Source organism: Pelobates fuscus, chromosome 2 (assembly GCF_036172605.1).
Source record: "Pelobates fuscus isolate aPelFus1 chromosome 2, aPelFus1.pri, whole genome shotgun sequence".
In the NCBI taxonomy this organism is placed as follows: domain Eukaryota; kingdom Metazoa; phylum Chordata; class Amphibia; order Anura; family Pelobatidae; genus Pelobates; species Pelobates fuscus.
The window spans coordinates 434,171,394-434,185,532 of record NC_086318.1 but is presented as its reverse complement, the minus strand read 5'-3'; the positions used below and the strand labels follow the sequence as shown (position 1 = coordinate 434,185,532).

Sequence of the window (14,139 nt, the reverse complement as noted above, 5' to 3'; positions counted from 1 at the left end):
GAGAGGAAGGTCTCTGGAAGGGGATACTAAGTGGCGGGAACAAAGGACAAAGGGACTGGGGTTTCAGTTCCATTATACGACCCCCGGACGGGGGAGGACCATGGAAAGGGAAAAGGTCTTCATGTGTGTTCCACCCCTTGCATGGGGAAAGTATAAAGCCGCATGTGGCCAATAAAGTGTTGTTGTACCCCTGGAACTGTGTGTCGTCCAGTTACTGGGAGGGAAATGGGTCTGTTCATTTATCAATAGCGGAGGTAACCAGCTGGGTTACCCAGGGTCCGCTAAACCTATGAACATTAAAATCAAACAAAATAAAAAGAACATTGATTGCTAAAAAGTAAAGAAAATCAGTTTGTGCTGACATTCTGCACACATTGATTTTGTGAACTGTGCATTGCTTACTGCACTTTTCTTAATGAAGCAAAACCTTTGCACAATACACTGACTGGTATGTTAGTCTTTTCCATACTGTAAATATTTTATAGGTATTTGGCAAACACAGTGGAAGAAGATGAGGAAGAACCCAAGTATGAAATTTTCCCATGGGCTTTAGGGAAAAGTTGGAAGAAGCTTTTTCCAGACTTTCTAAAACTGAGAGATGAACTGTGGTCAAGAATTAACTATAGAGCGGTGGTCAGTAGACGTTGCTGTGAAGAGGTTAGTGCGAACTGTTCATATATGCATGTTGGTACACTGTGCTCAAAGTATGCCACTTCTAACATTCCAGCAGGCTGGCAGAGCATTTTGGGAGATGTGGTTAATGGAAGTTTGTTAGAGATTCTCTATGCCTGCAGTAATCCATAACTTGGACTTTTAATCTCCAAGAACTAAGAGCCCTAAAGGAGAGCTAATAGGAGTAATTTGATGCTACAGACCAGGTGAGTCAGGTATGCTCTACACCCCTAGAACCAGTGTGGGTTTAATCCAGCATTATTTAAATACAACGAGTAAGCAGCAATAAGATGCCATTGGCGGATTCTGAGTTTATCCAGGAAGAGGTAGTGACAATTAAGAGTGGTGTGTTGCTATAGGGCCCAGAGTATTCTTTAGTTATAACTTGATTATTTGTGTAGTTTGCAAATATGATTTACTAACTGGAGGTATAAAACTCATGTGTGGCATTTTTGGTGTGCTGCACCCTGTTATTGCACCATGGAAATTGAATAAATGAGAGAAACAGAATACCAGACATGCTTAGTTTATTTGCATATTTTGTGAACCAACCAGAAATATATTTTGTAGCTTAAACCTGTCGGATTGAGCAGATCCATTGGGTTGCTTTTATCAGCCAATATTGCTGCTATTCTGGAGGCAAAGAGTATAGCTAAACAAAAGTGGTTTCTTATTATTACTCTTTGAGCCTGCATTTTATATTCTAGGAGTCATGTTGTTTGACTTTGAACATTGGAAGGTTTATGGGCAATATATTGGTAGTTAGCAGCATTAACTAGTCACTAGAAAGTGTAAAATATGCAAAAAATAAACAATGCCTTATACAGTGGACTAAGATCTGTCAGAATTCAGTAACTTTCAAGGATTTTAACTAGAGGATAAATTAGTTACGCGGAGAGTGTTCTCCAAGTCAAGTTTTTAGCTATATGTTTCCTCATATTTGTAAGTTACTTTGAATTCAGTTTGCATTTTTAATTTTTTTTTAAAGTAAGTACAGTCTGGACCGCAGGATAGTAAAATACACAAAACAATGAAACCAGTATGAAAGAGCACTGAATTTTAAGATATTAATATAGACTCACATTCAGAATATGTCCAATTATTAATTCGTGAGGAGAGTATCTTCATCTTAGATTGACTGAAGATTTTGGGAAAATATAATTTGTATGTTTTACAGCAAAGGTGATTAATGACTCAAAACATAGCAGGAGCTTCCAGCTCTCCATAATGTTAGATGAGACACAGCAAGTGGCATGCCAGCACCATACTTGCTTAGACTATTCCTTTAAAAGGATATTGTAGATTCTACTAATAAAATCTAGATCTTCCAAGATTGTTGTATAAACCATTCTAATTTAATTTAGCGGTGTCTGCTATCTAATTCATAATAGAAAGATAAATATTCTTTTCACAGGTTATGGCAATCGCCCCAGCACATTATATCTGGCAGCGGGAGCGCTCAGAGCACCATAGCGGTGCAGTTAGAAATTATAGTAAAGCAGGTGCAAACTATCCACGAGGTCCTTCGGCAACACCACAGGATTGTACACTTTGTGGTAAGAAAGGAAGGTATATCGACTTGGGCTTATCCACTTCATCTTCATCCTCATGTACCACGTTGTACATGAAAGAACAGATTGTTCCACAGCATTCACCGCGGTCAGGAGACAACATGGTTACCGATGTTCAGCAATCCAATACTTATTCAGGTTTGCCTAATATTCTACATATTTAAAACTGGTCCTTTTTTCTGTTAGATACTTTGTTTCATGAAAAAATGTTGATGTAATCTAAAAAGGGAGCCTCTAGTTATGTGAGTAAAGACATTGGGAGGCCAATATAATACGAGAAATTAGTTAGGATGACAATACATTTTTCTATATAAATGAGTTTTGAGTATCTTCTTTAAGGATTTTAAAGGGAAGTCTGATGGGGTGATTTATGGCATTATATAGGAAAGCTGCCCTTGAGAAATTATTCTTTAATGAGGAGAGACTGGTAAGATGTGAGATACAGTAATCACACAGTAAATATTAAGCGCATGAACAAGTACCCCAGTTGCTTTAGAAATAGGAAAATCTAAACAATATGTTTAAGATGAAAGTGACATGATTTGAAGACAGGCTGGATGTGAGATTTAAACGTGTATTCAGAGTAAAAAAAACATAGAATGATGTTGCCTGATGTTGCCTATTATTTTCTAACCTAATTTGTTAATTATTAAACTGTGCATTTTCATTGGTGTCCCTAATATCGGGCAGTCACAAAGCAGTGTGAAGTGTAACACTAGCTATGTCAGTTAGATCACGCTGGGGCCCACATCTATTGCTAAATGTAAAATTTTTCATGTGCAAGAGCTTATAGGTTATGTTTGATTATCCTCTACAATTATGGGGGTGCAACTACATCCTTTGTTATAGCTCAGTGTGGTGTGTTGTTATAGCCCAGCCTGGTGTGTGACTGTGGTTAGTAGAGCCCTGTGTGTAATAGTGTATGATTAGTATAACCCAGTTTTTGAATGAGGCTCAGTTAGTATAGCCTAGTTTGTGAATAAGGCTTGGTTAGTAGAGCCTGGAGTGTGTGAATGGGATTTGTTTAATAGAGCCTGGTGTGTTAATGGGGTTTGGTTAGTAGAGCCTGGTGTGTTAATGGGGTTTGGTTAGTAGAGCCTGGTGTGTTAATGGGGTTTGGTTAGTAGAGCCTGGTGTGTGTGAATGTGGTATGGTTAGTAGAGTCTGGTGTGTGAATAGGGTATTGTTAGTAGAGCCCGGAGTGTGAATGTGTATGGTTAGTAAAACCTGGTGTGTGAATGGGGTATGTTTAGTACAGCCTGGTGTGCGTGGTTGGGGTATGGTTAAAAGAAAGCAGACACCTAGAGGGGCTGGGATGACACAAAGAGACACAGATGGGCTGGGGAAGGAGCAAAAGAGACAGATAGATGCTTTAACTAAACCCATTAGACTTTAGTCATGTCGACTAAATCTACTAAAACTAGACTAACACTAAAACAATTTAGATTGTCTATTAGTCTATTGACTAAAACAGCTTTTTAGTCAATAGACTATGATTAAAACTATAATCAGAAAAAAGAAAATTTACCTAGTTAGTTCCAGTTCTTCCCTTGGATTGGACCCTATAAGTAATACTTTTTGAGATGTGATACCTTTAAAGCAGGGGTGTCCAACCCGCGGTTGCAGTCTGGGTGGAGTGGGACTGGACTGGCCCAACAAGGCAGACAGTTCTAAAAAAAATAAAAAATGCCATTTAAATTCCCCACAGACTGTGACAGCCTGTCAGTCTGAGGGGATTAATGAATGGGGTGCTGGAGGCTGCTGCAGCCGCATTTAGGGTGCTAGTGGCCAGAGGGAGCACTGTGAGGCTCCCTTCACAATTCTCGGGAATTCTGTGTCTATGCTCCACCCCTGCACGCAAGCTCTGTCTCCCACACATAAGCCCCGCCCGGATGCAAGCTCCACCCCTGCACTCAAGCAGAAGAGGTCAAGAAATGGTTCCCACTGTCTTCAGTGCCAGGTAAGCTTCAGCTAATTTGTCAGTGACTTTGTGTGTATGTGCCTGCTAGTGAGTGAGCTTGTATGTTTGTGTGTCAGTGAGCTTGTCTGTAGTGAGCATGTGTGTGTAAGTGAGCTTGTCTGTCAGTGCACGTGTCCATAGTGAACATGTGTGTGTGTAAGTGAGCTTGTCTGTAGTGAGCATGTTTGTGTCAGTGAGCTTGTCTGTCAGTGAACTTGTCTGTAGTGAACATGTGTGTGTGTGTCAGTGAGCTGGTATGTAGTGAGCATGAGTGTGTCAGTGAGCTTGTCTGTAGTGAGCATGTGTGATTCAGTGACCTTGTCTGTAGTGAGCATGTGTGATTCAGTGAGCTTGTCTGTAGTGAGCTTGTGTATATATGTGTGTGTGTGTGCGCGCATATATATATATATATATATATATGCGCACACACACACATATACACACGACAGTGTTTTTGTTTATGATTTGTCAGTGATTGTGTGTGGTGGGGGTCTGTGTGTATGTCTGATTGTTTTTGTGTAAGTCAGTGATTATGTGTGTGGGTCTGTGATTGTGTGTGTGTATATATATATATATATATATATATGATTATGTGTTTGTAGATATGTGATTGTGCGTATAGGTCTGTGTGTATGCGTTTGTGATTGTGTGTGTCTGTGATTGTTAGTGTATGTAAATCTGTGATTATGTGTGCATGTATATGACTGTGTGTATAGGTTCGTGATTTTGTGTGTGTGTGTGTGTATATTTGTAATTGTGTGTATAGGTCCGTGATTGTATGGGTATGTGGGTCTGTCATTGAGTGAGCTTGTATGTTTGTGTGTCAGTGAGCTTGTCTGTAGTGAGCATGTGTGTGTGTTAGTGAGCTTGTATGTAGTGAGCATGTGTGTATCAGTGAGCTGGTATGTAGTGAGCTTGCATGTAGTGAGCATGAGTGTGTCAGTGAGCATGTGTGATTTAGTGACCTTGTCTGTAGTGAGCATGTGTGATTCAGTGAGCTTGTCTGTAGTGAGTTTGTGTATATGTGTGTGTGTATAAATATAAATAAATATATATACACACAAACACGACACAGTGATGAATGTAATTTTTGTTTATGGTTTTTCAGTGATTGTGTGTGGTGGGGTCTGTGTGTATGTCTGTGATTGTGTTTGTGTAAGTCAGTGATTATGTGTGTGGGTCTGTGATTGTGTGTGTATATATCTGATTATGTGTTTGTAGATATGTGATTGTGCGTATAGGTCTGTGAAAATGTGTGTGTGTGTCTGTGATTGTTAGTGTATGTAAATCTGTGATTATGTATGGGACAGTGTGTATAGGTTTGTGATTGTGTGTGTATATTTGTAATTGTGTGTATAGGTCTGATTGTATGTGTGTGTAGGTCTGTCATTGTGTGTGTGTGTGTGTGTGTATGTATAGGTCTGTGATTGTATGTGTATGTCTGTGTGTGTTCATCTGTGATTGTGGGTGCGTATGTGACTGTGTATAGGTCTGTGATTGTATGTGTGTGTGGGTCTGTGATTGCGTGTGTATATTTGTTATTGTGCGCATAGGTCTTTGAGTGTGTGTGTCTGTGATGTGTGTATAGGTTTGTGATTGTGGGGGGGTGTGTGTGTATGTGATTGTGTATATATATATGGTTATGTGTGCATATGCATGAGTATGTATTTAGTAGATAGCTCCCTAATTTGGTATCCTTAAATATGACACTACCACATAAGGATAACAAATAAGGGAGTTATCTACTAAACAAAATTAATAAAAGTGGTTTTTAAGTTTTATTATATAAATTATTATGCGATAGATTTTATGTGTGGCCCAAGACAATTCCTCTGCGCTCAATGCGGCCCAGGGAAGTCAAAAGGTTGGACAACCATGCTATAAAGGAACCACAGATTCTGGTATTTAGATGAACAATTGAAGTTAAATTGAAAGAACAAATAATATGACCATAAGGGACTTGATTCAATTTAACAGGAGTATGTAACTATTCATTCAGTGACTCATGCAGGCTTTAATATCTGTTTGCCTAAGAGAATACTAAGAGGTAACTTATCACTCACTGTTAATTCATTTAAAGGAAAACTGCTTAAAATTACACATTTTGACAACCTTCTCTGTAGGGATAACCTAGAAGATAATTGGTGCATTCTAAATAGGTCCTGTGCAATAAAGACAACAATTGTTTTTTCTTGATTTGAATTTGGATCCAGTGATTACTAGTATCCAATCGAAAGAGGTGGACAATCTACTAAACCCCATTATTTCTGGATTTAGAAGGTGAGCATGGCTTTGAATAGAGGCACATAAATAGAATAGAAATAGATGATTCTGCCTAGCAAGATAAAAATATGGACAGTTAGAAGAGTAAATATATGAAAATTGGAGGCAGTTAAGATGAGAGGGAAACAAAGATAAACGGATTATAAATGATCTAAAGAGACCAATGCATTTCCTATGTTCGAAATAATTAGATTTTGAATATAAAATAAATAGGAAATTCCCCACTCTCTGCCTGCATAAAAATTAATTTACTCACTGCTGTCTATTTTGGAAAACCTCAGGTGAAAACTCCAACTTATCTATCTCTAGGTCCCAGCTCCCCTATAGCAGCAGATCCTCAATTCCCTTTAGGATTCCTTAGTCCCAAACTCCAGCCTTGGGTGAAATATTAGTGTAAGTAGTGCAAAGTTAAAATAAAATAAGATAAAGAATTCCCGATGCACGTTTCTGTCCTATGCTAGCACCTTTGATTTCCCAGGGTTTAAGAAGGGAATCCCAGTCCCTCCTTCAAGTCTGTCCACCAATCGAATGTGTTACCGCACCCTATGTGCATCATAGCTATCGGGGGCTGCATTTACGTTCTAATCACTAAAACTAAATTAAAATTTGCCGACAAAATTAACATTGCTTCTATTGTCCTCTGTATATAGTAAAATAACTTCTCCTATACAGATATCCCTTTTATAATGGCGTAATTGATGAGTGCTTAGGAAAATCAGCCAGACTTGTTCCACTCATTAGTTGGACACTTTGCACACTCTGTTGATGCTTTCAAAGGACTGGAATGTATCTTCATGTATTGTGCATGCAAACAGGGTTTGCGTGGTCTATGCATATAGACCAATAGAGAGTGATACAAATGCTCTGCACACACCTTTAGGAAACACAAGCAAAAGAGTGGAGAAAGGATAGGAGAATAATACATGTATATTGTTTTTTTCTCCTTCTATTAAAGGTCCTTTAATATGGACGAGTTTGTTTTCCTGGCACTATAGGGTCTTTAGGTTCCCCCCCCCCCACCCTCAGGCTCCAACTACCGCTGGGCTGAAGTGGTTAAAACCCCTTCAGCCACTTACCTTTCTCCAGCGCCGGGCTCACTCGGCGCTGGGGAACTCTCCTCCTCCTCCCAACGTCAGCGCTGAATGCACATGCGCGGCAAGAGCCGCACGCGTATTCAAACAGTCCATAGGAAAGCATTTCTCAATGCTTTACTATGGACGTCCAGCGTCTTCTCACTTTGATTTTTACAGTGAGAAGCGCGGAAGCGCCTGTCAATGAGACAGCCACTAGAGGCTGCATTAACCCTAGTGTAAACATGTTTACAGCTGCATGGTTAACAACAGATAGACCTGGCACCCAGAACACTTCATATAGTGGTCCTTTAACTTTATTTATTAGCACACAAAAAAAAAACCAGGAAAGATCGTACTTGTTTTGTGTAACAGAAATCTTTTGCTTGAAGTGACCTATACTGCAAAAATCGTATCTGCTATAATTATTAGCATTGGGGTTGTAATAATTTACAATGTAATAAGAATGGTCGTTCTGTTAATATTTTGTAGGTAGTCAAACAAAATCTGGAATGAGAAAATGCCTTATCTATCAAGACAGGTCCATGGAATGGTTTACAAGCAGCGAGGAATAGGTCAACTTCCTTCTCATGCTTTTACATTACAAAAAATACATGCAATTGTTACATAACAGTTTCCAGCGAGTTACACATTATTTCTGCAGTTTTATTTATTTATATTTTACACCATTAAGCAAATTCAAATCAATGTACAGTTCAGTAAAATAAAATAGCATTAGTTATAAAACCTATAAAGTAATATATACAGGAAACACTATATACTTCTTGGCTTTTCTGGGTCAGAATACTTAAGTGCTGGTTTGAACTTTCTCAGCTGCACAAGAAATGCTATGAAATAAAATAAAAATGACAGTTAAGTTGTTGGATGTGATTGGCATTTGTCATGATTCCAATCATTGTGTATACTGACAAATGAGTATCAGTTGATGTCTTCTGGGATGCAGTTTAAATGGACATTACAAACACATAAAACAATTTAGCTTGCTTAAATGGTTTATGTGTGAAGTGTGTGCCCTTTTTTTCTTTTTACAAAAAGGACAGATTTTTATCAAATTTGACACTTTTATAAATTAACCTTGTTGCACCTTGGCTTGCAAATGCTTCTCATTGAGCTGCATTTGGAAGTCTGTGATTGAACATCCACAGAAAGTCTGGGGAAGAATAGGTGGGCATGCAAAGGCTGCAATGTTTAAATGCATGCATGATTCCTTTCAACTAAAAATAATTCCTCACTAAATCAGTCCAGTGAAGTCAGAGGTCAATGTGAATAGTACCAGGCTATCCTGAGCATAGCCCTTTAGGTACAATTTAAGAAAAGAAAAAAAAGGTTGAAGTAAAGGAAAACCCCAAAAAGGAGATCTACCTGGTATGTAAATGAGTTTCCAGTAATAATCCAGGTTTTATTAAGCAGTGCCTACTAAAACAATGCAATGTAACACATAAAGTGAAGACTCTGCAATAGATAGTACAGGGGGGAGTGTAATGTCAAGAAACTAGTGCTAAGAGGTGGGTACATGAAAATAGGGAGACACGGCTCCCCTTTAAAACTAGAAACACATCTACACTAAGCACTAGAAAGTGGATACTAACTCCCACTAATCTCCGTTCTTATAACACAACACTCTATAGGCAAATTAAACTAAAGTTACATAAGATCAACTGGATAGCCTAATAAAAATTGGATAAGCCCCAGAGTTTGTAAGGCTTAAAAAGGGCCTTTTGATACATTTCTTTGCTTTTATTTCACTATAGAATCTTTTGCACACAGATTTCTTCACCATCTTATAGGTGGGTAGCAGTGTTCATTTTGGCGGCAAATTTTAATTTAGTCATAGTCTTTTGACTAAAAAGCCATTATAGTTTTAGTCGTATTTTAGTCATCTGAATTTTTTTAGTGTTAGTCTAGTTTTTGTCGATTAAATCTCCAGTAGATTTTAGTCAGCACGACTAAAATCTAATGGGCTTATTTAAAGCCTCTGTCTCTTTTGCCCCTTCCCCAGACAGTCTGGGTGTCTCTCTCCCATGCCCTGGTCTGTCTTTTTTGCCCCTTCCACTGTCCCTCTGTGCAGTGTTAAGTTTGGCAGCAAATTTCAATTTAGTTTTAGTCCTAGTCTTTTGACTAAAAAGCCATTTTGTTTTAGTCGTATTTTAGTCATCTGAATTGTTTTAGACTAGTTTTAGTTGACTAAATGTCAAAACATTTAGTCGACTAAAATTGTTCATCCAGCATCAGATAACGGACCAAAAATCCATTACGATACCGGAAGCGCCCCCAGTGGCTGTCTGGTAGACAGCCACTGAGGGCAGAGTTAGTGCTGCAATGTAAACATTATGTAAATTTAGTTTAATATGCCTATAGAGTGTTGTTTCACTGGAACTGAGATAAGTAGGAATTAGTATCTACTTTCTAGTTCTTAGTGTAGATGTGTTTTTAACTTTCAAGGGGAGCCACGTCTCCCTTTTTTCAATTTACACACCTCTTAGCACTAGTTTCTTGACATTACACTCCCACCTGTACTATCTATTGCAGAGTCTTCATTTTATATTATTTAATTGTACAGTAGGAATTGCTTAATAAAGCTTGGATTATCTTTGTGTTCATTTACTTACCAATCATGGGATCCTCAAATCCAGCATTAACTGCACTATAAATACATTACTGCACCCCCCCCCCCATCCCCCATCCCCCATCCCCCATCCCCCATCCCCCATCCCCACCCCCAATTAACCACCCTATAAACACACTGCCTTTAGCTCTACTCCCAACATGTTAGAGTATTTTTTTAAATCAATCTCTATACAGCAGAAAACATTTACCTGTGTGGCCAGTTTGCCATGGCAAGGGGCGAGCAATGTATGGTACTTGTCCAAATGGTTTTATTTCAACTGAAGGGTTTTGGGCTGTAACACAGATCAACATGTTAATATCTCAATCACAGTGTTACAGGGCGAAATGGTGCAATCGGAATAAAAATACTTTCTATATATATATATTCAAACAAAACACTGTGACTGATTTAAAGTATATAATATATAGAATCAATAGAAAGTATCTACTTGATCTAAAATTTCTAATGGGCTAACACAGGGCCCCTCTGAATTTAATCAGAGTACCAGGTTCTCAGCTACTTCCTAAGACGCTGAAAATCATGTGGATTTTCAGCAAACAAGGAGAACATTCAAAGTATTTTTTTACATTATCTAAATAATGAAAAATACATTCAGATTGGAATGACTGCAAGCACCAAAACCACTACAACAAGCTGCATAAATAAAACATGTAATAATTAGTCTTGTGCATTAATGTGTTTCAGTTGGTTTAAATGAAACAAATTCCTTCTAATCTACATTCTAACAAATCAAGCCAGGGATTTAACTGTGGTTTCTTATTCAATGAATAAGACTCCATATGTAAATCCCGGACGGATCAATTTGTTCAGGTGTAGCTTAAAAAGAATTTGATTTGTTCAAGCCAGCTGAAATGCACAATCTAGCAATGATACAATAAAATACTATGATTATGGTATTTACAGTATACCTTTAATTTTGTGTATATGCTAGTTAGTTCCCACTAGCAATTGTTTCCTATAAAGTTCACAGAATTAAAAAAAAAAAAATATTCACAAATATATCTTTATACCATCACTGTCGCTCTCCTCGTTCTCGGGCTGTTCCAGGTACTCAGGGTCTGACTCTATATTCTTCTCCGGCTCAACTCTTGGGGATATAGAGCCATCTTTACGCACAGAGGGCGCTACCAGCCAGTCCTTATAGGAGACCTCCACTATCTTCTCACATACTAAGAACAGCTGGCATGAGCGGATTCCTTCCAAGAGATCGATGACCTGCGTGATACTGTGTGAAGCACAAACACATAACAAGAAGAGAAAACATTTCCTCTGTCACAAAACATATTAAAATTACAATAAAAGAATAGCATAACTGCCATGCAAAAAATCAGAGAATAAAATTAATTCTATACAGTGTGATGCCAAACTGGTAATAAATGAATACTTTATATATTATGTTTATATTTTACCTTTACACTTAAACGGGACACTATAGTCACCAAAACAACTTTAGCTTAATGACACAGTTTTGGTGTATAGATCATGCCCCTGCAGTCTCACTGCTCAGTTCTCTGCAATTTAGGAGTTAAATCACTCTGTTTATGCAGCCCAGGTCACACCTCCCTGCATGTGACTTACACGGCCTTCCTAAACACTTCCTGCATAGAGTCATCTAATGTTTACTCTTCCTTTATTGAAAATACTGTTTAATTTATATTTTCTTATCTCCTGCACTATTAATAGCTTGCTATAACCTGCAGAACTGCAGAAACAACGTGATTTAACTCCTAAATGGCAGAAAATTGAGCAGTGAAACTTCAGAGGCATGATCTATACACCAAAACTGCTTCATTAAGCTAAAATTGTTTAGGTGGCTATAGTGTTCCTTTAACTTTTAAAACTACAAATATTCCATCTCCCAAAAGCAGTATGCCATATACCTAAGTGGATACGGGTTCCTCTTTCAAAGGACACTCAGTGTAGTGGCTACTTTGCCAAGAGTCTCTGGACACTCTACTCACAGTGAGGTTTGATGATCTCCCCAAAACCCAGAGACCAGAACTATAATAATAATGCAGAACTGACAAGTCTGTGAAACCTGGATGATGATGGTTGGCTGAGGGTGTTGTACGTGGTTAACCCAGTGTTTTCAAACTATCACTGCAATCCAAGGGGTAAGAAATTGTTCGGAGAATAAATCTCAGATTTAGTTTTTTTTTTTTTTTTACACATGTATTTATTTTTAAATACAGGGTTATTTACCAAAGTGAGAGTTGTCATGTATTCAAAATTACCGTATATACTCGAGTATAAGCCGACCCGAATATAAGCCGAGGCCCCTAATTTTTCCCCAAAAAACTGGGAAAACTTATTGACTCGAGTATAAGACTAGGGTGGGAAATGCAGCAGCTACTGGTAAATTTCTAAATAAAATTAGATCCTAAAAAAAATATATTAATTGAATATTTATGTACAGTGTGTGTATAATGAATGCAGTGTGTGTGTATGAGTGCAGCGTGTGTGTATGAGTGCAGCGTGTGTGTATGAATGCAGTGTGTGTATGAGTGCAGCGTGTGTGTGTATGAGTGCAGCGTGTGTATGAGTGCAGCGTGTGTATGAGTGCAGCGTGTGTATGAATGCAGTGTGTGTGTGTGTATGAGTGCAGTGTGTGTGTGTGTATGAGTGCAGTGTGTGTGTGTGTATGAGTGCAGTGTGTGTGTATGAGTGCAGTGTGTGTGTATGAGTGCAGTGTGTGTGTATGAGTGCAGTGTGTGTATGAATGCAGTGTATGAATGCAGTGTGTGCAGGGCCGGTGCAAGGATATTTGCCCCCCCCCCCCCCATATGTCCTGACCTCCCCTCCTCCTCCCTACCTCCCCACCCCCGTGTTCCTTCACCCCACTCCCCCAGTGGTCCTGACTCACCCCTCCCCTAGTGGTCCTTACTTCCCCCTCCCCTCCCCTAGTGGACCTTACTTCCCCCTCCCCTAGTGGTCCTTATCCCCCCTCCCTCCCATAGTGGTCCTTATCCCCCCCTCCCTCCCATAGTGGTCCTTATCCCCCTCCCTCCCATAGTGGTCCTTATCCCCCCCCTCCCTCCCTCCCTCCCATAGTGGTCCTTATCCCCCCCTCCCTCCCATAGTGTTCCTTTTCTCCCCCCCTCCCTCCCATAGTGGTCCTTATCCCACCCCCTCCCTCCCATAGCGGTCCTTATACCCCCCCTCCCTCCCATAGTGGTCCTTATCCCACCCCCTCCCTCCCATAGCGGTCCTTATACCCCCCCTCCCTCCCATAGTGGTCCTTATCCCCCCCCCTCCCTCCCATAGCGGTCCTTATACCCCCCCTCCCTCCCATAGTGGTCCTTATCCCCCCCCCCTCCCTCCCATAGCGGTCCTTATACCCCCCCTCCCTCCCATAGTGGTCCTTATCCCACCCCCTCCCTCCCATAGTGGTCCTTATACCCCCCCTCCCTCCCATAGCGGTCCTTATACCCCCCTCCCTCCCATAGTGGTCCTTATCCCACCCCCTCCCTCCCATAGTGGTCCTTATACCCCCCCCCCTCCCACAGTGGTCCTTATACCCCCTTTTTTTAATTATTATTATTTTTTATTATTATTTCTTATTTTATTTATTTTTCGTCCCCCCTCCCTGCTTGATACATGGCAGGGAGGGGGGCTCTCCTTCCCTGGTGGTCCAGTGGCAGTTCAGTGGGGGGGAGAGGGGGGCTGGCAGAGCTGTAACTTACCTGTTCTGCAGCTCCTGTCAGCTCTCTCCTCCTCTGCGCCGTCCGTGCAGCTCCTTCTATCAGCTCACACTGTAAGTCTCGCGAGAGCCGCGGCTCTCGCGAGATTTACACTGGGAGCTGACCGAGGTGCTGAACGGACGGCGCGGAGGAGGAGAGAGCTGACAGGAGCTGCAGAACAGGTAAGTTACAGCTCTGCCAGCCCCCCTCTCCCCCCAGTCTGTATTATGGCAATGCAAATTGCCATAATACA

General features: G+C 40.1%; 2 protein-coding genes across 6 annotated transcripts in view; one reads left to right on the top strand and one right to left on the bottom strand.

Moving 5' to 3' along the window:
* Positions 1 to 8,136, top strand: part of SPDYA (speedy/RINGO cell cycle regulator family member A) — a 24,708-nt gene extending 16,572 nt beyond the window's left edge. For 3 of the 5 annotated variants that reach the window (XM_063444099.1, XM_063444098.1, XM_063444095.1), the window contains exons 5-7: positions 486 to 657; positions 2,087 to 2,381; positions 8,049 to 8,136. In XM_063444099.1, coding sequence (XP_063300169.1) covers positions 486 to 657; positions 2,087 to 2,381; positions 8,049 to 8,131 — 550 coding nt within the window. In that variant the 3' untranslated portion in view covers positions 8,132 to 8,136. Of the gene's footprint in view, positions 1 to 485; positions 658 to 2,086; positions 2,382 to 6,326; positions 6,484 to 8,048 lie in introns of those variants that run through there. The other 2 variants (XM_063444096.1, XM_063444097.1) reach the window with 2 other exon arrangements.
* TRMT61B (tRNA methyltransferase 61B) overlaps positions 8,034 to 14,139 on the bottom strand; it is a 21,254-nt gene continuing 15,148 nt past the window's right edge. The window contains exons 5-7 of the mRNA XM_063444094.1: positions 11,217 to 11,431; positions 10,394 to 10,477; positions 8,034 to 8,404 (exon numbers count right to left, since the gene is read on the bottom strand). Coding sequence (XP_063300164.1) covers positions 8,331 to 8,404; positions 10,394 to 10,477; positions 11,217 to 11,431 — 373 coding nt within the window. The 3' untranslated portion in view covers positions 8,034 to 8,330. The remainder of the gene's footprint in view (positions 8,405 to 10,393; positions 10,478 to 11,216; positions 11,432 to 14,139) is intronic.